General features: G+C 44.5%; 1 protein-coding gene across 1 annotated transcript in view; it reads left to right on the top strand.

Annotated features, from left to right (window-relative positions):
• LOC141001914 (xylosyltransferase 1-like) overlaps positions 1-26,855 on the top strand; it is an 84,472-nt gene that overhangs the window by 19,423 nt on the left and 38,194 nt on the right. The window contains exon 2 of the mRNA XM_073473077.1: positions 25,339-25,927. Coding sequence (XP_073329178.1) covers positions 25,339-25,927 — 589 coding nt within the window. The remainder of the gene's footprint in view (positions 1-25,338; positions 25,928-26,855) is intronic.

Consider the following 26,855-nt stretch of genomic DNA (forward strand, 5'->3'; position numbering starts at 1 on the left):
TAATTAGGTTAGGGTTAGGAAGGTTAGGGTTCGGGTCAGGCCTTTCATTTGGACTGTTATTGTCAGAGTAAGGTGCTACAGAATGTAGAATGAACGTCCTCACAAGTATTGCAAAAGAACGTGTCTGTATGTGTTTGCAGCTAGTGATTCGGTAAATGTGTGATAGATTTTTTTCTGTGATACGCCCTAATGTCACACAGCCCCCTGCACACATTCACCTGCCCAAACACACACACACAAACACACACACACACACACTTACATGCGCACACACACAAAGCAGTCTTTCCATTCAGTGTGAGTGAACCCAGTGAACCCCAGCTACCCATATACTCCTCAGTAAAGATACTCCTTCTCCCTGCATCACACACACAAACAAACACACACATGCACTCACTCACACATGCACTCACTCACACACACACACACACACACACACACACACACACACACACACACACACAGAGGCGGCTCTGTATGGCTCTTTAACAGTTTCCTCTCAGACAGAGGGAGTTGAGCTCCAGCCTGGTTTCAGTTCGCCACACAGTGCACCACTGTAGCCGGCTCGCTGTGCCTTCAGCTTCCGGGCCCTTAGCTGTACCAATAATCAGCTAACCTTCACCACTTGCCAAGGCTAACCACATAATTACTGCACTCATCTGGCCGAATCTCTTCTCAACGCAGAGCAGAAGCATGATCCGGCAGTAGCAGAGAGCTGCTTTAGCCAAACCCTCGAGCGCATGAGACTACAAGGCTACAGCTCAGCCCTCATAACCCTCATTGCAGTTCGGTGAAGATAGAGCCGACTTTCTCGGCTTATCTTTCTCAGAAGGTCATGGATTAGCAATCCTTGGGCCTTGTAGCTCTGACTCATTCTTATGGATCAGCATCGAGCACAGACAACAAACGAGTATCGCAGTAGGAACTGCTCGGAGTTGTGGTAGGAAAGTCTGATTGGTGGTGGTCGGACTGTTGGAACAGGATGGTAGTGGCATTCCTCTGGAGGACTGGAGAGTCACTCTGCTGCACCACTGAGAATGACTGAAGGCACTAATGAATGAGTTTCCCTGGGTGCATGAGAATGGAAGATATATGTATGTCTGCCTGTGTTCCTGAATATCTTGCCTTTTCATAACTAATTTACATATAGAGCATGTATCAGCAAATGGACATAGAGTAGATGACATGAATTTCCTCTGGTTACATCCTGTCCCCATAACAGGAAACGAAAGTAGACAAAGCTGAGCCAGGAAATACTTTAATTGAGCGTCTGTTGGTGCAGTCATTCATGAAACACGGAGACTTTCATAGCCTGCTGTGTTTTTTTTCCAACATTGTACGTCAGAGAGCAGCAGCGGAAGTAGCAACGATGTAAGATCTAAAAGAATTAGATTAGTGTGTCAGCCACATAAATAATTTGTTATCTCCCTGTTATTTTATCTCCATCTCTCTGCTTCATCTGAATGTCTCGCCCTCAGCTTCCTCAAGAAAGACAAACCTCAAACATGTCACAGTGTCAAACAGTGCTGTGTGAAAACCTTTGTCAAGTCCAGTGTAGTGATGTGACTGTGTTGTCTCCCCACCTGATTATGGTTTGCTTCGAGATAAAAGTTTTCGATACTTGCTTTGGTATATAAGAGTTATTATAGGATTATACTATACTTGATGCTGTCCAGGACTTTTAGCACTGTCAACCCTCAATTTCAGAGATACTGCTCCATTAGCTTGTCATATGTCAAGAAAATAAAGGAAAACATCCGGACAAGTTTCACCACTCATCAAGTTCTGCCCCTAACTTTCATTTTCATTATTAATGAATTAGTTAGTTTATAAAATGATAGAAAATAGTGAAACATTTCTATAACAGTTTTCTTGAACAGAAGTCTTTTTTCATTGTTTCTAATGATGATCGAGGACCCATTACCTTGGTAACCAAGAAAATGGAGGACAAGCTTGTTCTGGCTGTGTCTGTCTCGTCAATCGGAAACTCTCATAACTGAGACAGAAAAGTCAATTTGTGGGAGTGTTGTGCTTTTATCACCCTACGCGTTGTAAGCTTGTCATTAGCTGTGTCGTCAGCCCTTTGTTAGTACAGCGTTATCAGATGTCAGTCAAAACCAGCATGTTTTTTCCTGTCAGCGCACATCTCAGCTCCCGAGCACACAGCCAGCGCTGTCTGCACAAGCAAAACACTCTGTGGACACGGGCCCTAATTGGCTAATTATTTTATCTTACTGCTCTGGTAGAATTCTGTGTTTATGGTTCAAGGTGTCATTATACAACACGGGTTGCATAACAAAAAGCATGAAAGTGATTGCAGTGTGCTGATGACACAAAATTCAAATTCAAAATTCCTACTTTGTAAAAAGTGATATTTCCATGTCTTTTTGTATTATAAAGCAGGTCTATGTGCTATATAAATACTGTTAGAGTATCACAACACTGAATCCACAGAGAAATGCACACAGCCTGGATTCAGACACTGTGCCTTCAAATGAGCCGTCAGGACTTCTGTAAAGTTGTGATGTCACAAGTATACAGTCAGTGCCCTCAGCCACGCCCCCAGGGTACAAAAACACCAGCAGAGCTGATGGGCGGTGCCTGCTCAGGCCTGTGAGAGCTGACCAATCAGAGCACACTGGGCTTTTTGGAGACAGGAGCTAAAAATGAGCATTCAGACAGAGAGTGAATAGAGGTGCTGCAGCAACGGACAGTATTGCATAGTAGGCTGATTCAAAATGATCTCTCACTATCCGCTAAAGTTGCACTTGAACACACAACAAAGACCACAACTAATAAGACTGTTACTCAGCACCAGAACTACAGGCAACGCCCGACAGCTGACAGTCAGCGTGGTGTGTCAGGGTGTTTAAACCTACCGGCTGATCGTAAAAGAGAATTGCAACCAGATAGGTTTTACCTCAGTTGTGTGTTAGACCCCCTCAGCAAAGTATTTAAGTCATAGTAAATGTCCTGCTGCGCCGATGGAAAACGTGTAAAAGATTTTGCCTTGTCAGACGCTTTGTAGAAAAGTAATTTCCTCTTGTTTCTGTTGAGGCTGAAGATAAGCCAGGGCTCCTGGTACACCGAGGAACAACTTACACATTAAACACACTTTCTGTCACAGCAGAGAACAAACACACACACATAAGCATGCATGCTATAAGCCGTAGGAACTTTGTGTAAGGTCTCAAGGACCCACTTATGCAAAAGATGAACTTACACCCACATATACTGTACACACTGGCCTACATAAACATGTGTGAATATATACAGACTGGCATACACATCTAAAAACTGACAGCAGCGCTTCGCATTTAATTTTTTTGAACAAAAACTTGTCATTTTCTCCCAACACAGAGACACTGAAAAGGGATTTCTCTATTTAAACCTGCACATTTATTTAATTCCACAAATCAATTATGCGTTTACCTCTGCAGTATTTACTTTTGGCGGAGAAAAAAAGCGGCGTACATCATTAGTAAGATAACCCGCTGAGCGAAACTGACAAGTGCGACAAAAGAGAGGGTAGAGAGTGAATGAGAGACGAAGAAGGCAAATGACAAACATGATGAAATAAAAAAAGTTTTTTGGAATAACGTTGCGTGGGAGGAGATTTGGAGTGACCTAATTAAAATGTTGGAATCCTGAGAGGAATAAATTAAGAAAATGTCAGTTAGGCTGAGCCGGAGGAGGGGAGATTAAGAGGCAGGCTCCAATACTGTCTTATTTCTGCTCTTCTTCTCCTTTATCGCTGCTGCATGGAACATTGGTCTCTCGCAACAACATAGTGAGTTGGTGTTCCCCTGATGTTAACCGTTTGAGTGCATGTGGAGAGCAGTGGTGTGTGAAAAGAGAAGGAATGGTGTTTCAAGTTGGGAAAGTATTTGAGCTTTAGGTGTCAGGTAGAAAAGAAAGTTGAATAGGTGTGTAACTAGTCTGACACGGCTGATGTCCAATCCTTCAGTCTTCCTGACAAAACTTTGAACAGAAAATGTAAATCCGAGAAAATAAAAGAAAGACAGAGCGACGGGAAGCTGCAGAGTTTCATCAAAATAGTCCCACCTTGCAGTTTAAGCTGCTTAAAGGGGCACTTTGTAGGTTTGAAGAAGAGAGTCTAACTCAGAATTTTAATATTTGCAATATTAATGAGATAACAATACAAACTTAGAAATATTTATCTTTTCTCAGAGGAAAATAAGGTCCCCAAAACACTGTTTGAAGCTAGAAAGGTGGCAGGGTCCGCCACATATAAACAGTGTTGTTGTCCTTTAAGGTCAGTTTGTTTATTCAGTCTTGAAAGAGAGTTTGTTTATTTACTTTGTTTAGACATAAAAAAAAAAGTCAATCGATCTTACTCTTCTGGTTAAAATGTCTTCCGCAAAACTACATAGTGCACCTTTAAAGTTTCCACAGCATTATTGTACACTACTAAAGCTACCGGTGTGTTAACTTCATCTAGCTAGCATCCTCGCTGACTTCCACCAGCCGTCCCAGATACATTCCCCCTGTGGGGAGGCTCCATATGGGGCCGGCATGTTTCTGCTGCGCCGGGCAGGATGGGACCGTACGGGCTGTCGAACTGCACGTCGCATGTATTAGAGCAGATGACGGCGGCGGCGATGTGTCGATTGTCAGCACGGAGGAGGAAGGAGATGGGATGAACAATGAGAGGGGGGCTGAGCAGCAGGAGGAGGGAGGGAGGAGAAGAAGGAAAAAGGCCAGCTGGTACCAAGATTGGTGTTAGTTAAGGATGACTAAGTGACATGTTGACAAGAGACAGATAAGAGGACTCCGTCGAACAAAGATGAAAAAGGAAAGTATCAGCGAGCCTCTGATGCCAGCATGCTTTAGTAAAGAACAAGATCTTTTGATTCAACTTCCCTTTGAAGTGATCCATGGAAATAACACCATGTGGCATGCATGAATTTCAGCACTGGATGAAGGAAAAGATCCAGCCTGGTGCAGCATCCCTAATGCAGAGCCTTCGCATTGACTTGCACAGCCGCAGCGTTTTTCCACGTGCTTTGACAGCATCAGACCAGGATGCAGCCTCACAGTGTTTGCACAATAAGCACTCACTTTGCTTTCAGTTGCAAAGTTGGATTCCATCAAAGTTTTAACAATGAAAAGCTTCTGCGCTGAAAAGGACGTTATATCTAATCTATTGGACAATAATCGCTTGCAAATGAACAGAGGTTGGAGTCTGCATTTTCAGGCGAGCTGAAATGAAAGCGAGTCGCCCCCCTAACTCTCGCACTCCGGCACCCAAACCCACACTGTGTATGTAATCCAGGCGTGTAGTGTTTGTTCAGAGGGCATCCATTTCAGCGGTGCACTCCAAAACAACAACAACAGCAGGTCGTTTGTTTCAATCTAACCAGAGATGGTTACAACACCGATTTCTCCCTCAATTCCTCCCAAAAGTTCGCTGGCGGCCTTGGGAGGCTTTACATAATTTCTGTCATCATTCCTTATCCCCACCTTAAATCTCCTGTGGACTCTGAGGTGTGTGGTGCTCAGCTCTCCTGTGCAGCAGTCGGTCTGTGTTGGTGGTTAGTAGTGTAACAATGGCTGTGGGGCTACACTCCACTTAAGCTGTCACGCCTGTAATGAACAGCAGATTTCAGTGTGAAGCAGCTCGCCTATCGGTGAGTGTGCGTGTGTCTGGAAGAGAGAAAACGAGAGGGGAATCTAAAGTATAACGTGGGAAACATTGTAGCTTACGGGAGAAACTGACCAAGTGTTGCAGTGCACTTTTTAAAACAGCTCTGAATTTTTTTTTAATCGGTCTGTCAGTCCGTCTCTTATATCTCAACAATCGTTGAATAGATTGCCACACATTTTTTCACAGACTGTCGTGGTTCCCACATGAATCCTAATAATAATTTCCCTAACATTTCCACCAGCGCCACCATGAGGTTGACATTTCTTGTTTTGAGTGAAATATCTGCAAATATTGTCATGAAATTTTGTAGCCAACTTTTAATTTTGGCCAGTGCTTCTCCATGGCATTCAATCGGCCTCATGTGGCCTTTACACACCAAGGACGTGAAGAATAAACGACACGAATGTGCAAAATACTGCGAAAATGTCTCATAAATCAACTTACAGCAGACCATTTGGTCCGTTAAGATGTATTAATATGTTGAAACACCAAAGTTACAAACAAATTAACTGACTGAGGCAGTGGCAGACCAGCAACCAATTGTTCTGTGTGGTAAAATTACTGTTTTTATCAAAGGAGTCTGGTGGATGTGAAGACAGCACAGGTGGTTATAACAACAGCTCAGCTGTCCCACATATGAAGCAGACTGTCTCTGCAGGGAACAGTCGAGGTTGCTGCAACACTGTCTTTATAATTTTGTGCCCTTTGTCAAACAGTGCTGGGTGATGAAACACATAAACAATTAAAGGTGCATTATGTAAGAATTTTGGTTGAAAACATTCAACTTCAAAATGTGAAGGAACTGATGTTATGTTGTTTATGTATTGTGTTGAAAAGCATGTTTAGCATGCTAACCAGCTAGCCCTGGTCCGTCCCGGTCCAAAGCTCCTGTGCGAGCGGTGTCAACACCAACACTTCCCCAGTGCTTTGAGCTCCCGGTCTAAACAGCTAGCTGCATGGCTAACTGAGCTAACTAGCTAACTGCAGCCATAGTTAGCAGAAGTTGGTGGTTACTCTGGTGAAATGCTGCCCGCTATTTGTTTGGAGTATGAATTCGAAAGGTGGCCAGTTCTTACATATTGCACCTTTTACAGGTAACATGATGGTACTTTTGTGCAACAAGACTAAAAATCGACCTTGCTCTGACAATAAAGCTGCTTTTTCGCCTGTTCAGTGTCAAAAATAATGACAGACGATTTCACCGCACAAGAGCAATGCTTCCAGTGTGTGAAGGCCTTGAGATGGTGAATAAACATTCTACCTGCTAAAACTCAGCATGCCGGCATTGTCACTGTGAGCGTGTTAGCATGCTGATGTTAGCATTTATGGTAGCACTTGGTCCAAAAGTTGGCATATTGATAAAGTGAAAATGTGATAACGGTTGGAAGGAGCCTATTTTAGGAATACGGCTGGACGTTGCTGTATCTGCCTACGCTTCTCAGAAAGAAATAGCTGTCATGTCGTGCTGCCACCTGGACACCTGACGCACCATTACCGCAACTTCTCTGCCTCCAGTCGAGCCTCGCGCCCCTGTCACCATAGCAGCAGATAAAACCATCACATTCGTAAGACAAAACACAAATGCCCTCTTAGATGTGAAACAGCGATGAAATGTCATAATTTATCAGACTCACTGCTGCTCAATTAATTATGTAATCTTGTGATGTCCTCCTGAATATATTCAGTTCAGCTGGAGTTGAAGGAAACATACACTCACATTTCATTCTGTAATGAAAACATGACTAGCGAGGCTCAACAGGATGCTGTTGTCTGCCAGATCCTCTCACCACTTCCCCTTCCTTCTCTCACTTACACTTTTTTTTAATCATTTTTCCTCATTTGCGCAATTCCCTGCATCTTTTTCTCCTTCGCTGTGTCTCATTTGTCTATTTTTCCTCTTTCTGTTTGCCTCTTCCCTTTCTCTGCCTCCACTTACTTTCACGCAGTAGCTCTGTCGCCTCAGCACTTCTCCCACCGTGTGTGTCTGCTGCGCCCACTGAGTGTGTGTGTGTGTGTGCATGCGTGTGTTTCTTCTCCTAGTGACATTTCCGTGCCAGGTGTGACAAATGGCAGGCAGAGAGGAAACATTTATTCCCTGTGGTGAGCTTAATTAGCCTATCAGCTAAGCCTTGGCACCAGCTTGTTTTGAAAACCACACACACACACACACACACACACACACACACTTTGCATGCGCACACATTTATCCTCAAGTAAGAATGCACCAACAAGTGCACACTCATGCATACACACACACAACAGACAAATCACTTCAGTACATGAACCGCATAGATAATTGGACAGTACAATTAAATGATGTCTAAATCACAGCTCCAATACTTATTTTTCTTCTCTGGCTTCTCATCCAGAGGGACTCAGCTGTAGCCAACCTCATCTTTTCTCTATTAAAAGGTTAAATCATTTACAAATTACAGCTCTCTTCCAGCAGTTAGCATATGGTGGGTGTGTAGAGGCCATACAAGGCCAGCAGGCGAGACTGGAAGAGAGACAGTGAAGAGATCGCATGTGTGTGATCACATTCACTGCAGTTTTACATCACATATCCATGCGCGCGTATCTGTGCGTGGAAGTGTGTGTGTGTGCGCAAACATCTGTCCACTTCTGTGCGGCTCCGTTGTCGTGCCAAACCCAACATCTGCAGCTGAGGGATGGGGTGGGGGGGGTGGGGGTGAAGGAGGAGAAGGAGTCCTGATGTCCAGTAACCCTGCAGCCAAGCAAAGGGAGCTGTATCACAGTGCTGCTAATTACACACACACACACACAAATACAAACAAGCACAAACACACTCGCATAAATGTGCTTTCAACTGAATGAGTGGTGTCTGAGGGCCTTTCTTTGTCTCTTCTCTACTCAATCTGTGGACAAATTACAGACATTATTGGCTGCAATAGAGACTCCCTGTCTACCTCGCTGTTTTTCTCTTTCACACTGAGCCGAGGCCCTGGCATGTCCCTGCGCACCCCCGCTGAGGAGAAGGAAATGAAAGCCAAAAATGTTGCCCTGCTAAGCACTGGGATCTGGGCTTTGATGCCAGCCAGGTGGTGGAGGGGATATTAAGGTGCCCTTTAAGGGTAGGGAAGGGGGAGGTGAATGCTGTAATTTGACCGGATTGTGTCGCGACTTGTTTTGGGTGTGGCCCGGTCCGGTAGCCCTGCTGGCAGCAAATGGCTTTTGATGTCGGGTTAAAAGGTTCGGTGGGATTTTGGAGAGACTCCATGCTGTTCTGAGGTGGGATTAGTGTTGGAAAATCAACAATGGGAAGAGGCATGGTGCTTGTTTTCCTCAAACACCTTGGCAGTCTAGCTGTTGAGCTATAATTGGTGCTGAATTGGATGCTATGTTTACTTGTAAATGTTTCTTTAAAGGCTTATTATTGTGTTACATTCTCAAAGTTAGGGTGAAGAAGAATCCTGGTTCAAGTAAATATGAAAATAGATTGTTTTTGGGTGATGACGAGTTAAATGATGTGCTTCTTAAACTAGACAACAGCACATTTCCATTGTCAACATCTCTAGTCCTTTTTACACAGAGATCCTGCAATACTACAACAATGAAGGCCGCCATCACACCACATTTACCTTTTTACACTGAACTAAACAACGGCAGCATAATGCCACCCCAGTGTGTGATTTTGGATAGGTCGCCAGGCGTTACGTGTAACACAACAGTGTCGGTATCTAGTGTGATGTATAACATACACAGTGCTTTTTAAACTATAACTATGCATTAACATGGCAGTAACAATCCTTTGACACCTTTACTGGACATTATCCGTTGCTGTCCTTCTTTCTTGAGGTAGCTGCTAACAGCTGCTGGACGTCTTCAGCTCTCTTATCCCGTCTTTGTATGTTTTATACAGAGTGACGAGGCAAATTCACTCTCGCCTTGTACAGGCTGTGTAAAATGGGCTTCTGTCTTTATAATCTGTACCACTGAAACTCAACCCCAAGCTGGCAGTGTAGATACAGAAGAGGTGTTTGTCGTTGGCTGTTAGGAGTTTGTAGGAGTTTAAAGTTTGCATGTGACCCCGCTGGTTAATCAGGGCAATCCACTTTGTCTTGTTAGGGTTTGGCACTGGTAAAAGCCAATTGTTGGCTTGATTGCCAGGAGATTAAGAGTCGTGACAGAGTGAGACAGGAGAGGGAACAGCACCACGAATGTGACTTTCACCTCTTTCACACTGGACAAAAAACCCACTAACACCCACTAACATCTGGCTTTTGTCTTCAGTGTGTATAATCTAAATTTCTGCCCGTGGCAATTGATTCTGCAGGAGTCACGGGTATTTATCAGCTCTGGCTTCAACCGGCAGATTAAATAGTGAGCTAACAGCTGGGTGGCAAGGATGTCCCCACCTGGCCAGTAATTTACAGGTGTGTTCACAAATGTATTACAATAAGCCGACCAACTTGGTCAGTGCACCACTTCGGTCCAGACTGAGACAGCTGTTGGGAATCTAGCGGTGTCTTGTCAATGAGGGGACCAGTGTCCAAATAATCTGCGAATAACTTGAGCCACAGAGGTCAATCTAGCAGATCAGAGCAGTGTTGTAAAATAACTAAAGGTAACCGGTGCCAAAATGAATTTGGGGTCAAGCAGGGAAATCTGGTGGCTGTGTCATTCCAAACAGGATTAGGATTTAATCAATAGCTCCTCTGCAGTTCCTGCAATTATTTAATTAGTTTAACTGTGTTTGTCAATTATTATAATGAGGAACTCATTATGTCAGAGAGAGACCAAAGACTTGTGATTGTTTTCTTGTAATAAGACCATATAACACTTTCTGTTAATGTTATCATCAGACTGTTGATTTTTCATTGGGTTCCTTGAATTTGAGGTTCCTTAAAACTGTGAAAAGAGCTCAAAGTGGGAAATCTCCTTTCTGCCCCAGGATCTGCTGTGCTGGACAGTGGGGCCCTCAATCTTTTAGATGTTTTAATGATCTGGGTGTCAGACCAAAAGATCGTATCAGCCGTCTCTCCACTCGTTATTGCTAGCTTAGGTGCTTAACTCCTCACCTTCACTTTCTCCTCCTCGCCCTGTTTTCCTCTGATCTTTATCTCCCTCTCATTCCCTCAGACAGATGCCTCTGTAGACTTTTGTGACTTTAGAAAGTTATCGACTGCATTCCTCTGAAACCATTTGTTGTAGGAGTTGATTTCTTTTTTTTCTATTTGCGGTGGCCAAGCATAACTGGAAGTGTGTCGCACCGTATAACCCCACGAGACTGTCAACAGCTGTTCGGAGAAAAAGCCATTGCTTGCTCGCATTTGTTGTTTGAATGCAAATCTGACCACATGATGTTACTCTCAAATGAATTGATTACAATCATTTGGAAAATGATATTCAAGACAAATGTTTAACTGCTCAGCATGCAAAATGCATTAAGCAAATGTAAATGTGACAACTGGACCATTCACACTTTTGAAAAAGTAATTTTTAGTTTCTCTCTGCTTCAGTACACATTTGTGCTGCACCCTGACAGATCCCCCCCCCCCCCCCAATTCTCTCTGCGGATATCCAACCAACAACTGTCTCCACAGGCTGATTCCTGCAACACTGCCTGAACCGTTTCTGTCTGACAGCCAAGAAGTGATTATAAGACTGTGACCAGATTCAAAATATCCCCTCTGGAAATAATTGGAGTCCTAGAGGGGTCCTCAGTTACAGTGTAATGCATCACGCATTTATGCATACATGACACGTCCGTATATGACTTGTTCTGGCCCCGGTGCTTCTACGATTCCTGTGTTAGTCTGAGAATGCTACCACAGGTTCACCCTTATTTAAATGATGGCTTAACACTGTACAGTCCCATTTAGCTAAATGCCTGGTTTACTGTGATCCTCCGTTTGCCTGTTTGACCTACAACAGGCAAGAAAAATGACATTACACTTACTAACGCTCCATTACTTTGACATTTTGATGTTTGTCCACGTCTCACTGGGCGATAATATCAGTTTGGTCTCCACGTCACAGGGACGGAGATGGTAAGCCTCAATCAAAGAGGAGAAAATCATATTTATATGTTGTATGTTCTCGACTGGCTTGCTAATGTTGTCCACAGGTATAAGAACATTCACGAGTCACCTTGTTTTGTTGAGAGTTGGAGGGTGTACACCACACAGTTGAGTCTTCAAAGCTGGGCAAGCTGCCACATGGTCGGTAAACGCAGTGTTTCCCACACATATACTTTACAGAGCCATTCTGTGGGAGAAGCAGCTAAACCTCCAAATTGTTGGGTTAGGGTTAGGGTTACCCCTCTATCAAATACAAAAGACTGAGAAATGAGAAGTTAAAGTAATTGGATTATTTGAATGATTACATTTTTCAGGTAACTTGGTGAGAAATGTGGCCAGCGAAGGTAAAAAAAAAACTAACACAAAGCACCTTGATTTTACTGTTTATTGTGTTGAGGAGGGGTAACCTCCGATCTTATGTTCTCAAAGCGTTTTCAAGTACATCGAGACAGGAATCCTCCACCTGGCCCCTCTTCCCCACATCCATAAAAAACTCACAAAAGACTTGACAGCATGCTTCACTGGAAGTGTTTGTCCTATTGTTGAACAACGCCTCCACGAATACCAATCTAACATCAGAGATCAGAGGTCTGCGGATGACAATTTTTGTCACTTTTCAGAAACTGACAGTCTGGCAGTCGGTCGATTTGAACTCCCCTCTTCTTCTCTCCAGCTGGTCTTATTCTTACTTAACCACTTCCCTCACATTGTGTGTGATTAACATGGTGCAACACGATGAATACCTACAAGGAGAGATTGTCCAAAATTGTGGGGCATTATCCCCACTTGTGTGATGACATTTCTGACAACAGGCTTTTCGGGAGCCGTCAACTATAAACACTTTTAATTTTAGACGTACACGTGATTTTTTGTACAAAGTAGTTCTTTTACCATACCCTGGTTTTAAGACCTGATTTCACACCCACAAGCCTTGTGTTTGGCTCGCATAGAAATAAGCAAATCCAGGTACTTTTGATTAATTTGTGTCCTTCATAGTGTTTCTAGGTGAGTCTAACTGGAACTCTTTCTAAAGTCTGTGCTGTTGGGTTCACAGGAAAAGCTCAAGTCTACACACATAAGCCTCAAGTGATTAACGTTCTGCCTCTTCCACATCTTTTCATCTTGTTTTTCACCCCACCATCGGCCTATCAGTGCAGAGAAATTAATTTCCTCTGCAGGTGTAAACAGAGCAGATAGGGTCGTAACCTCGGTGCACAGCACGTGTGTTCTGTGTAGAGTGACACAGGTCACCTACAATTTATGTCATTTGCAAAACTGTGTTCCCAGAAAAATGCCTCTTGCTATTATCTGCGCCTGATGCATTCAGGTGTTCTTTTCCAGAGCCGGATTCGTCTTTACGCAGCATACAGATGAGAGTGTGACAAGGCACGGGCCTCATTTGAACCCATGGGGAGATATATGTCGTGTGCATCTGAGTAACCAGGCCTAGAAGGAAACTGTAACATCGTCAATAAATGTAATGAACAGGTGCCTTACATTCCCATGGCAGCAGAGATGTAACAGGAAATGCATCAAAACAATGAAGCTGTTAAGATAAGGAGGAACAGCTGACAATAATCACGACTCAAGATCCACTTACTTGTTCCTCAGCTTTTAATCATATTGCACTGTCCTCATCAACAGATTGAAGCTGCTCAGTTGTTGTTAGCTGGCAATGTTTGGACATTTCATGAATCATTTAGGACCTTTAATTTGTACAAAATTTAGTTAAATTCAGTGGAAGGCACAAGAAACAGGTGTCTAGTTTTGGTGCAGAGCTGCATTCAAATACGGAGCATTGTGTGGCCTTGGCAGACTTATGGACCCTCTGTGTGTGCTCTGATTTGTTCAGTCATCTTTCCCTTCAATAACTGAGATGAAAGTACTTACAGGAAAACAGTTATGTAAAATAGTTTGTGTCTTCAGTCGAGTTAGTTATAAGGGAATCATTCCTCACTTCTCCAAATTATTTTTGTTACACAATATTGTGCTTCTGGAGGCTTGTCCTGCCGGCAGAATTTGCGGTCGTATTGTGGAAGTGAAACCAAAGCTGTCACCGCTGTGATATATTTGAACATCATTAGCAGGCTGTAGTCAAACACTGGCGCGCAAGTGAAACACACACACACACACACACACACACATCCACCCTCTTTTTTTTTTTTTCATCCCGTACAAGAGTGACACAGCGAATGAATGGACGGTGCATAAATCCAGAGCTTGTCATTTTGCCTCCTGCCATGACATGAAAGAGCAGAATCACTCTGGCCTCTGCGTGGGGGCCACGCCGGGGTCATGCCGTGTCACTGCCATGTCACACAGATGCCTGGAATCTCAGCTATGTTCCCTGACACACTCCCTACAGACCTTACATCATACATTCACATGTCGTTCCCACCGGCCCATTCATGCAGAAGAAAGAGAGGGGATGGCGGCCTTTCCCATCAGGGGTCTCTTACCCCCATCTTTCTCTCTCTCTTGTTCTGCTCCTCTAAACTACTTTTCCTCTTTTTTCTCCCTCGCTTTATCTCACTCTGTCTCCTCCACCCTCCTCCACTTGTAATCTCTTATAGCCCTCTTTTTCCCCGTTATTCTTAACCCCTGGTCTATTTAGGGCCTCTGTAAAACGTTTGTGTGAAGGGCTATTCACACACACACACACACACACACACACACACACACACACACACACACACACACCTCCTTTGCACCCCTATAGATCAGCTGTAGGATCCCACTGTGCTGCCCAACCACGTGGCCTCGATGCACAGAAGGGACCCTCTGTTGCGGTGCCATTGAGCGGGGGCCACATGATGTCACAGGGAAATCACCTTCATCTCTCGAACATACACACAAACACACACACACACACACACACACACTAACAGCGCAGTGCACAGCCCCTCCCCCGCTCCCTTTTCTTCTCATCGCCATGGTGAATGGAATTGCATGGCTGTGCAGTTCAATCACTGTCAAGTGCAAAGAAAAGGGGTCTCTTGTGCAAAATTTCATGATTCACAATTGATTAAATAGGGGTGTCATTTCATGGCTGAACAGGGAGGTGTGCGGAGAGGAGAGGGGGGTGGGGGTGGGGGGGTGAGGCTTTTTCATGCCCTTGTGAGATATGGCTCAGAAATCGCGTGATGGGCTCCATTCAGAGCTGGAGATGTAAAGTTCTGGGGTGAATTCACAGAGGAAAATAAGAGGCCGGTATAAGAGAGAGCAGGGGGTAAAGGGACACAGTAGGGGGGGTGCCAGTATCTTCTCATGGCTTGTTAAAGGGCTTTCATGCCCTTGAGAGATATAGACCTAATAGACTGTATGTAAGCCATATGATTTAGATTGTTGTTGTCATGTGGAAACTCCCAGAGTTCGCCCAGCAGGGAGGCCGAGGAGGACGGAGGACAGGAAGTGATTTAGAGGAATAAAAGAGGGAGGTTCTGAAGGAGTGAGTGGGCTTCTATCATTTCAGTGTACTCTGTGGAAGGACACTGAATACAGCAGTAATGAGGTCAGAGAAAAATATTTCAGCACTGTGTTGTGGGAAGTGTATTGAATTGCAAACCTCAGACTGTAACCACTGAGGTTTCATGATTGAAAGGCTTTTATTTTGAAGTCAGGACTATGTCCGACCCTGGTGAGGCAGTGTTTAGACCAGCCAGACACAAGATCGACCTGCTTTATCCCTCTAGGGTTCTAATGTTCAAAAATACAATCTAATGCATAACAACATCTAGGAAAATTGCTACTCTATTTTGTGATATAAAGCCTGCCAAGTATACCCTTCCTACAGGTCAAACTAAACATCAGATATCAGAGGGTACTGGAGGAGGAGTCGGAGTATGATGAGTAAATGTTAGCATGAATAGCTGCTAAAACAAACACCACACCAGCCAGGGCTGCAACCAAAGATTTTTTTTTTTTTTATGTGTCCTTGTCAGAAATGTCAGAAATTGTTATTCAGTTTTCTCTCAAAGCCCAAGACGGCTTCCTCTAATGTCTAAAATTCACAGTTAAGACGCTGCAATCAGATCATTTTTACTTTTTGTCTTAAAAAATGACTTTAACTTATTAATCGATTATCAAAATAGTTGTAATAATGTAATTATGTAAGTTTTGCAGTTATCTTCACAAGTGGCACTTAATAGCTTGACTAGTTCATGTAGCATTTTGTCAGGTTTGGCTAGCTCAGTGATGAGCAAAAAAGTTACTCGAGTACATATAACGGAGTAAATGGAACTCATTACTACCCTTCTCTGCTGTTACACCACTGAAGTGGATAGTGAACTACTCATGCACATCATTTTATTAATTATTTCTTTACTTGTAGCTCCCAAAATTTGAGGATTTTATTTATTATATTTGGCTGGGTTTGAGCCTTTATTTTGATAGGACAGCTTGAGGAGTTCGACAGGAGAGAGAAGAGAAGACATGGTGCAAAGGGCCACAGGCAGGAATTGAACCAAGGCAAATGATGAGCGATGATATAGCTTTGTCCATAATCACTTCCTCACTCACTACCTCCCACATAATAGCCACACATGTTGCTGAGCCGAGCTGTAAATTAAGATTCAGAAAACTCAGGAATCATCATCATTTTGTGTCATCACTGACAGCTGCAGTCACACAGCGTTACAATAGGCAACGACGTCCCTTTGCCTTTGTCTTTACTGCCTGCGACTAGATGTTCCAGACCAAACCTCATTCATTCACACAGCTTTTTAACACAAAATAAATACACTTCTACTTCCAATGGAAATTCATGCACATGGAGTCCACTTCGTCCTATATCCGTGCATTTGTGAGTGATGGATTAGCAAGTAGCGTGACGATACTTCTGAATGAACGCCCTTTTGTTTTTCGCGTGTCAGACACATGTGTTGAATGAATAAAATAATGGTGGGCATAGATATGCAAATGTCACCTTTAAAGCTGATGTTTCACACTTCAGTCCAGACTCTACTGTCCATAAACACTGAGGAACTCACACCCTCACATCCAGTATCCTGCCCGGCTTCTGCTGCCTCCACAGCAGAGAAATCATGTATTATTCCACACTCACACTCACACACACTCACACACACACACACACACACAGGCCCCAGGATAAATGTGGCTTGTGGGAGTGTGTGTGTGTGTGTGTGCAGACCTGTGTGTGAGCAATACGGTGTGTGTATTAGAAACAGAGGACAAGTAAGTCCGGAGGTGCAGGTGTGTATGTGTGTGTGTGTGTGTGTGTGTGTAGTAATCCATCTATGTAAGCTGCCGGGATGCCGAGTAAAGATTTTTAAGGAGAGAAGGCGAACCAAACCTTGTGAGACTCAGGCAGCCTGGCTTCACTTTTGCCACATGCTTTAGGGATTTCAGCTCCAACATTGTTCCCAGTGTGAGTTTCCTTGTTGTTGGTACACACTCAGAATAAATCTTGGAGGGTTATTTGAGTTCGCCTCTCAACTCTTTTTCTTCTTAATCCAATTTATTGTGAAAGTTTACCAGAAGAGAATAATCTTGATATCAACACATTCGTGGTATTTTCTTATGTTTCCACTGTTGCGTTCACTCCAGTTCATTTCCACAACAGTGAGCAGATTCTAGATTAAATTATGCCCATTAAGTGACTCATTTACATTTCAATCATTTATCCGATGCTTTTATGGAGAGTGACTTCTCATAAATGCAATAGATGAATTGGCTTGAATTCCTTAATTTCTGATGCCCAAAACAGCCAAGAGTAATGAATTTAATGGTCAAGACTGAGAGCGTAGAATACTAATGTGTGATCATGCTACATTAAGTATTAGTGGCCAGGGAGAACAGAGGATTATTGAAATGCAGGAATAAGGTAATTAATTTGGCTGTTCTGAATATATATGCATATAAATGTATACATATATATGTATATATATATACATATATATATATATATATATATATATGAAAACTAGCCTTATATACACCATAACATTATGACCACCTGCCTAATATTGTGAAGGTTCCCCTTGAGCAGCCAAGACAACTCTGACCTGTCAAGACATGGACTTAAGACCTCTGAGGTGTCCTGTGGTGTCTGGCACCAGGGCGTTTTATAGTGGATCCTCTGGATCCTGTATGTTGGGGGGTGGGGCCTCCACGGATCAGACCTGCTCCAGCACGTCTTACAGATGCTCGATCAGATTGGGATCTGGGGAATTTGGAGGCCCGGTCAACACCTTGGGCCCTTTATTGTGTTCCTCGAGCTGTTCCTGTTCCTGAGCAGTGTTTGCGGTGTGTCAGGGCACATTGTCCTGCTGGGGGGCCACTGCCATCGGGTAGTGTTGTTGTGATAAGGGGGTGTACTTGGTCCACAACAGTGTTTGGATGGGTGGTGCGTGTCAAGTGGCATTCACATGAATGCCAGCACCCAAGGTTTCCCAGCTGAACATCGCATTGTGATCAGATGATCAATGTTATTCACGTCACCTGTCAGTGGTTTTAATGTTGTGGCTGATCAGTGTATATACACACAGCCGGTTCCATAAGCTTATGGGACAAAGTCTTTTTGGGCCACAGTGCCTCACGTGACAATGTTATTACACAGTTTGGCCACCACGAAAACTAGCGTCAAAGCCTAGCGCTCTTCCTGGGGGCTTGGTCAGAACCCCTGCTAAATGACTCGTTTCATCATCAGAATTTGATCCATTCGGTCCGATAACATTTGAAAAGTCCAGAGGAACCGCACAATTAAATCATTTTATCTCTATTCGAGCTAGCTCAGAGCTAGACTGGAAGTCAGCCGGCTCGGACAGTGGAAGTCTGTAGTGCGCACCCTGCCAATGCGGGAGATCTGGATATTTTCTATACCTGGGAAGTCAAGCTTTTTTGGCTTCATACGCCACTGAGCAGCTTTTATAGGAATCAATGTATCCAGGCTTCCCTTGATACCACTCTCAGACATGAGAGCATGACCCTGAGCATTTAGCAGTTTATTTACAGTAAACCCAAACAGGTGCAACAAAGCTAACAGAAAAGTGAAGGAGATGTCATTCAAGCACAGTCTGTACACGCCCACACGGTCCTGACAAGAGGTCTAATCAGCTAAAATCATTTAAATCACCTGTGTGGGTTTTTTTCCAATGAGTGTGCAGGGCCTTAAATATTATAATATGTGCGGTGTCTCAGGATGACTTGACAGATGTGGGTTTCATATATCAACAGGCCATCAGAGAAGATCGGTGCTCTGAGTGGGCTGAGCATTCTGTACACATCAGCTGAGCTCCGGGGAAAAACTATTGCAAGAGATCACAAAAGTGTTGCATGCAAACACATTGTGAGGGAAGCAGAAGTATTTCTGTATTCCACTCCCTGTAGTTAACACATTCCTTTACTTGGGGAACTTTTTCGCTGTTTTTAAGTGTTACTTTTTTAAGGAAGAGGAACTCCTGGAATCTGTCCTGCTGACTGTCGGTATGAGCGCAGAGTTTTCTGTCTCGTGCCCGGTGAAATCCACACATGCAAATATAGTCAGAAATTCAACATTAGCTTGTGAATTCACCTCTGCCCTCTGGTCTTAGTGAACACCCACGAGTCTCAACCCCCGGATGATTGTCTCTGGCACACTTTGATCTTTTTCCACTGGCTCCAACAAGTAGCCGATTACAATCATCTGTCTGTTTAAGAAGAGTCCCGGAGGGGAGGCATATTTTTCTAATATTTCTGCCTCCTTTTCAGATAATGCACCCTTTCTTCGATTTCATTTGCCAAACCTAAAGCTGTTAAGTATTTTTCTGAGGTTCTCACTGTCTGTCTCTTCTAGGTATTTGTAACACATTCGCACACACACACGCGCACACACAAAGACACACTGCCTTTTTTTCACCACTTTCGCTCCGGGGCTTGTCGCAGGGCACACAACAAGAGGCTTCTGTGCATACCAAACCCAGACTGTTCATTCAGAGCTGCCGCTAATTGTGCATCTGCGCGCGCACACACACACACACACACACACACACACACACTTACATTACATGTGACCGGCATTCCTCCAGTTTTAGCCGTCGGGAGAGAGAAGGGGATTGAAAGGATTGATCGGAGGGAGAAAAAAGAAAGAGAGAGGTAGCAGCAACTCAGGAAATATTCATAATACAATGAGAAGCCTAGAAAGTCGACACGAGAACACCACGAGATTGAGGCAAAAAAAAGAGATCTCGTCACGACTCATCTTTGTCTTTCTTTACCCTGTTTCCAACCTGATTGTTCAGTTCAGACTCTTTAAAAGTCTTTCCTGTAGGCTATTTGTTATTGAACTGAATTTGAAGCTCAGTCTACTTTGCCGTTCCTTGTACGAGCGTGTGATACCTAAACTGTGAATCTGAGAAAGCAGAAGAGAGCAGCTGCTCTTGCCCCCAAACTCTACAGCTGATAAGCTACGATAAGTAAGACTTCTAAGAAGTCACTAAGCATTTAGGTCGTCCCGGATCTACCCTGGCTCATTGCTCCGCTAGGTGTCCTGAGGTGCTGGAGCAGCTGTGAGCTAAGTCTGTCAGTGTATCAGTCTGCCGTGTCATGCCAGACGCCGCATCTTACTCTGAGTGTCGCAGGGATTCAGTACAGGTAATTAATCTGAGCTCGTTAGCCACATGGCAGGCAGGTCGTAGCAGAGGCTGGCCCGCACGCTGCCGAGGCGACTCAACATCCACCTACTCACACATTGGCAGTACAGTTTCTTAATGCACTTGACTACATGTTCATGTACATGGCGGTTTGGTCGTCCATCCGCCGGCCTGTGTTGACAGAGTACAGCCTGCCATCAAGCGCAGTAGCTTATCTCACCTCGGCCCCGTAGGAATGATGTCTTTTAAAGGAAGCGGCCAGGGAGGGTGGGGTGAAACTGATATGTGCTGCTACCTTGCTTTCCCTCACATCTACCATGGGACTGCAACAGTAAATGATGGCATTAGGGAGGTGGGGAGGAGGCGGAGCAGATGAACTGCTTTCCTTCCTAGAGCGAGGGATGATACGTGGGCCAGGGGAGGAGGTGGAGGAGGAGAGCGGTGAAGCTGGACAGGTGCTGAGAGAGAGATATGTGCTTTTTTTTTGTCTGTGCTGCACAGGAGATTGGAGGGGAGAGAAAGGGAGAGAGAGAAAAAGGACAGGTGAAATATTTCCCCCTGTGGCAGAGGAAATGGGGGAAAGTGGAAAGGGCCAGCTCAGTATTGAGAAATGGACTAAACCATTCCCGGAGGGGATGCTGAAACTCCCAGCCCCACAGGCCTCTCTCTAAATGTACCTACCAGTGATGGATGATATTAACGTTTACCCCCTCTGCTTTTTCCTCACTCCTCGGCACAGCTCAGGGAGGCCTTTTGTGTGTGTTTGTGTGAGTGTGCACAACCAACACACCGCATGCCAGGCAATCCTGGCTTGGCCTCCTCGACACTCCCGGGGAGTAGAAAACATATCCCCTGTAACAATCGATAGCTACCCCCAGCTCCCAGCCCCATCTGCAGTCCAACTCCGCTCCTATCTCCAGTGGCCGCCACCGCTATTAATTCTGTGCCCCACCGCTTCCTGCTTAGAGCCCAGTCCCTGAGATTAAAGAGCGACGCGGCTACTGGAGTCCTTTGCTCACAGGAGGAGGGAGAGCAGGGAGCACAGTGTGAAGATTGTTTATCCAGAGGAATCTCCTCAGTGCCAGCTGACAAACAGTACTCATTTCCACTTCAGGGCCACACGGGGCTAACCTCAGCTGACTCTTGTCCGTGTCAATTAATTAGCAACAAATCTTTGTGATGCTTTTTTTTTTTTTTTACCCCCAAAGAAAACAATTATAGCCGGCTGAATGCATTCAAAGAAGTAGTTTTAAATACATCAGCCTCATGCTGAAATTAATCAGCCAGATGATCCAGATGAAACTAGGACAGTTTAAGTAGTCCAGGAGTTGTTGATGAGTCATTTGTCAGTCAAAAACGGCAAATTCAGATGTGGGGATTTGTCTGTCTAACCTGATTATGAAGCAAATAGTTTTGGGTTTTGGAGGCTTGATTGGACAAAAGACACATTGTTACCTGATTGTGACTGATTGGGCTGTTTGTCTTTTAAATCTTAGAAGGTTTTTCTTTTTGACACTGAAATGTGCTGCTCTGATTAATTACAGCAAGCGAACATATAATGTGATCAATCAATCAATCAATCAGTGTGACCTGCCGAGCTGAATCAGACAGATTCTGATGTATCTCGTCTCGTTAATAGTTTAGTTACTAAAAAGTCGACTCACTTACTGAATATGTTGCTTGCATGTGTGGTGTAGCATCACTGTTTGTTTGTTTGTTTGTTTTCCCTAAAGCTTAAAGGAATAGTTTGACATTTTGACAAATTTGCTGAGTTCGATGAGAAGCAGTAACTTCCTGAAGTCTTTAAGCTGGTTGCCAGCCAAGAAATAGTCTGGCCCCAAAACAGCCAATTGTTATTTTACGCTTTGTTCCTTGTGTGGTGTAAACAACCCAGATATAACATGTTAATTAGTGAGCTTCAGAAGTGTTAGTGGCTGAATATTGTTATTGTTGGACTGAGCCAAGATAGCTATTTTCCCCTGTTTGAAGTTTATATGGAGCTAAGCTAACTGTCTCCTAGCTCCAGCTTCATATTTACTGTACAGACGTGACAGTGGGATTGATCTAACTCTTGGCAGTTGTTGGTAGAGAAGTGTATTAAGGATGGGCAATATGGATTTTTTTCAGCTGATACCAATAACCGTTAATTTCCTTCGTAGCCTGTACTTGACATACTCCTGAGGGCAAAAATGGCTAAGATGTAATGAGCAAAGATTTCCCTTTCCTTCAGCGTTTTATGTTCTTATGTGCATGTAAAAGATCTTGAAAGTTAAAAAGGTCAAAGTCCGCGCCAACAGAAGCTCCTCTCTCCCACAGATAACACTGCTGCTGAAACGCCTCCTCGTCAGCAGTCCGGCTTTAATTCAGCGACTTCATGAAATCACACCACATCTCAGAGTCACACATTTGCATTTGCATAACTTATGCTTAGCGGCTTGTTTGGACTGTATGTAAGAATTGATTTAGCTGCGCTGTTGTTGGTAGCGCTGCTGGCTCAGGCACGTGTGAGCTGACCAATCAGAGGAGACTCGATATTTGGGAGGTGGGCCTTAAAGAGACGGGAGCTAAAACAGAGGGGGAACTGATAATTTATCGACCTGACTTTAGTTGAGGGTTTTCCCCTATTTCAGCCGTGGTGTGACATCTCCACTATAAAATGCTGCAGAAACCTTACTGTGCAAGATTGTGAAGGAAGTTTTTTACACTTTCTGAATGTATTTAGAATATAAACCTACTGATTAATCAACAGATAAATTGATGATGAAAATAATCATTAGCTTTCTTTGCTACGTACAGTACAGACAGAGGTTAGCCTCACTTGGCCTTACTGTGGAGAATGAGGCCGTTGGTGTGAAGACTGACTTAACATACTTTTGAAAGATTTTGTATATTTTCAATTCAGCAATAAAAGAATGCGGAGAATGCCTCATCATCTAATGTTAGGTATCTGTCTGCTGTAAGCAAAATAGATTTGTTCCATAAAGTCGGGTTGAGAGACATCCGGCCGCTGTTGTTTGCTCACTTGGGCATTTTTCCAATTTAACTGTGTCCCTCATCTTCTCATGTCTCTCGCAGTGGGACTCAAAGCGAGAGTATCCGTCTCTCCGGGGCAAACACATGCTGCCTCTGCTTTACTTGCTCTCTCGCTCCCTTAAACACACACACACACACACACACACACTGAGTGAACATTTTTAGAAAGAAAATCCACAAGAAGCAGACACTGTACACACATAATTGTGAATGCACACAGACTCATTTTACCTCTGCAAACATCCAGTGACTTGCACTGCATGGATTAGCTCCCTAAAGCGTTCCCTTTGAAACTCGGCAAGTAGGGATTTCTTTTTAGGTGATCACTGGCCTAAGCAGCTGTTACACGCAGGATTAGCAGGTTCTGCCATTCAGACAACATGGTCTGTTTAAACTGGCGGGGTGACGACAGTAGAGAAAGACAAGGAGGGGAAAGGGAGAGGTTATGACAGGCAGGAGTTGACATGACGCTGGGAATAAAGGGGAGAGAGCGGAGCGGAGAAAAGGAGGTGCAAAAGAAATGGGTAACACAGGACGAGAGAGGGGGAGATGTGGAGCAGAAGGGATGATAGGTGAAGGGAGACGAGCAGAGGGGCGGAATCGGGATGTGTGAAGAGAAGTGTGAAGGGAAAAGGCAAAGAGTCGAGAGAATGTGAGTGTGCAAGGAGAGGAAACGAGGAAAGGAGCTTAAAGGTATCCAGTGTTGTGAGAATCAGGCCTCTTTCAAGGAAGCCGCTTAAAAGGAGCTGACAATGAGAATATTGTTCCTCCTCTTGTTTTCCATCTAGGTTGTTGTTTCACTTCTAGAAGATCACCCCCCTCTCCCCCTGTCTCTCCGAGTGTGAAAGTGTGTCACCCAGCCACCTTTTGTAATTGTGCCGGTACAAGGTGTTTGCAGAGAGGGGAGGCTGATGGGCTGATAACATGCCTGGCTTTAGGGGTGGGAAAACATTTCCTCTCTGAGTGGCTGGCTCACAATAGCTTCTCGCTTGCTACCCTCATGTCTCTCAGCTCTCCTGCTTCCATTCTGTCTTACATACCTCAGATTGCACTTAGCCTCCTCCTTCTTTGTCCCCTCTCTTCTGTGTCTAGTAAATGGAGAAACACATCAGGGGTCCTTGTTGTTATGAGCTCTATCTTGTCTCGTCTTTTTTTGCCCTCCGCCTCTTTCTCTTACGGGTCTAGCAAGGTGTGCAACAGTGGTGTGGCAGCCGGGACGGCTTGCTTAGTTTTCTGTTTGATGCATCGCAGCACATTTCACTGGAACAAGCCGGAGCTTCCTGGGAGCAGCACTCATGCCTCGTGTCAGCGCTGCTTCGCCTCGCACTCCCCACTTTCACTCGTTACCCTTTTTCCTCTTTCGGTTCTCCCCTGTGCCCCTCCCTCGCTTTCAGCCTATTCTGCTGGAAAGATAGGGAAATTGTACATTCAGACGTTCACACACACACACACACACACACACACACTATCTCACATATGCAGAAGCACAGCGCTGACAAGTGCAGCCTTTCCAGTCACACGCCACACCACTACAATTTCTTCACATTCTCATGTGGCTTGACTGAAAACAGGAATTGTACACATGCATGCACACACTCACGCAGCAACGCAAACACCCACACAATCTCACAGTCACATTCTGGCCCTTTATCCCTCCTTGGTAATCTGTTTACGGAGTGCTGGGCCCATTTGAGGGAGAATTTAATTGAAACCGGGGCTAATCTGATGATGGCACGGAGCAGCAGAGCCCTCAGCCCTGCATCACCTCCAGTCAGGTTGCACCTTGTAGTCCTCCAACTCAATACCTTGCTACTTCATTTCATGCCTCACGCTTCATTGCAGCGCTGCCCACTCATATATGCTACATTGATTGTTAATCCGACGTTTGATATGCACCGCGCTCACTCAATTCTGATCTTGTTTTTCTTGTTTGTGTCCCCCCTCCTCCCCTTTTCTCCCCAACGCTTCCCTTGTCTTTCTCCTCCTCTTTCCCTCTCTCCTCATTCAGGATGGATACTACTCCCACCGGCCGAAGGAGAAAAATAAGGTTGACAGCAACAACGAGAACTCTGTGCCCAAAGACTTTGAGAACATAGACAATAGTAACTTTGGCGCTCGCTCACAGTCACACCGGCAGTCTGTCGGGGCCACCAGCAGCAAGCAGCAGCGGGAGCATCTGCAGGAGAAGGCCCACGCTCAGCGGCAGGCCTGGCGGGACAGCTCCCCGAGTCTGGGCCGCAGCTCAAATGAAGTGCTGCCCGTAGGCCACCAGCCGCTGGCGGTCAGCAACAACGGTTCCTACCCAGGCGGTCAGGGCGCCGCTGGAGTGTCGCGGCAACACTACCGTGCCTCGCAGGCCCAGCAGGCCCAGACGCAGCACAGACATCAGCACCCCCACAGGAGGCCAGCAACCGCAGCACCGCTGGAGGTGACCTACGACCAGCCACCCAAGTGTGAGATCAGTGGGAAGGAAGCCATTTCAGCTCTATCCAGAGCCAAGAGCAAGGAGTGCCGGCAACAGATCGCTGAGGTGTACTGCAGACACAAGGAAGGGCAATTAATGCCTGAGAAGGTCACTCGCTACTGCCCCCTCGAGGGTGAGTAATTAATCATTGGCATTAATTGGATCGATTGTTTGATTTTATTTAATTCAGATGGTTATGTCTGTGACGTTAGTGCAGTCACTTTGTATTCTGCACGAAAATTGTCTCACCGAATGGGTCGATATTTATTAAGCCTCCCAGCATGAGGACATCTGAGTTTAGAATGGTCGTGTTGTGTGAAATGCCACATAGATTTGTTAAAGCTCCTGAAAACTGGCTTTAAATCTTCAGTATTTCTCTATGACTTTTTCATGACCAAATAAGAAACAACCAAAGTTAAATTTAAGTAAAATAAGCTGCATTCATGGTAGATGGCAGATAGACACCTTCTGGAGAGCAATCAAAAAGTCCAGGGGTAATGACAGCACGGCAAAACCAAACTTACATGTTGATATGTTGCTATGGTGAAATTGTATCATATACAAAGAATGTAATATATTAGATACAATTATTTTGTGCCTTAAAGCTCCTCGTTGTCCCAATCAGCCTTGTTTTATTTTAAGTTTGAAGAACATTTTAACTTTCTGTTGCCGTTGCTGATATTCTCTACTGGCCTCAACTAATTTTACTGCCCTGTTCTCGTCCACTGAAACGAGATCCTGCTTGCCGTCTCCCGTCTGCCTGAATCCATGTGAATGCAGCATAAGTTAATTTATTGAGAGAAAAAAAAACATGTCTGCCTCATCAGGTCTGTGTGGATTTGGATCAGATTTGATTAACAGTGGCGGCAACATAAGCAAACAAACCCACAATTGTCATCACATTTTCATTCAGATTTTGCTAACGCTAATTGCTGCACAGAAATTTGTGACATCACCTTTTCCAGCTGGCCCCGTTGAGGAACAGAAATCTCAACTTTAGGCTCATGTAGGACGACCCTGGTGCTCAAGAATTTTCAGGGCCTTTAAAGGGTAACTCCACC

Source organism: Pagrus major, chromosome 1, assembly GCF_040436345.1.
Source record: "Pagrus major chromosome 1, Pma_NU_1.0".
Classification (NCBI taxonomy): Eukaryota; Metazoa; Chordata; class Actinopteri; order Spariformes; family Sparidae; genus Pagrus; species Pagrus major.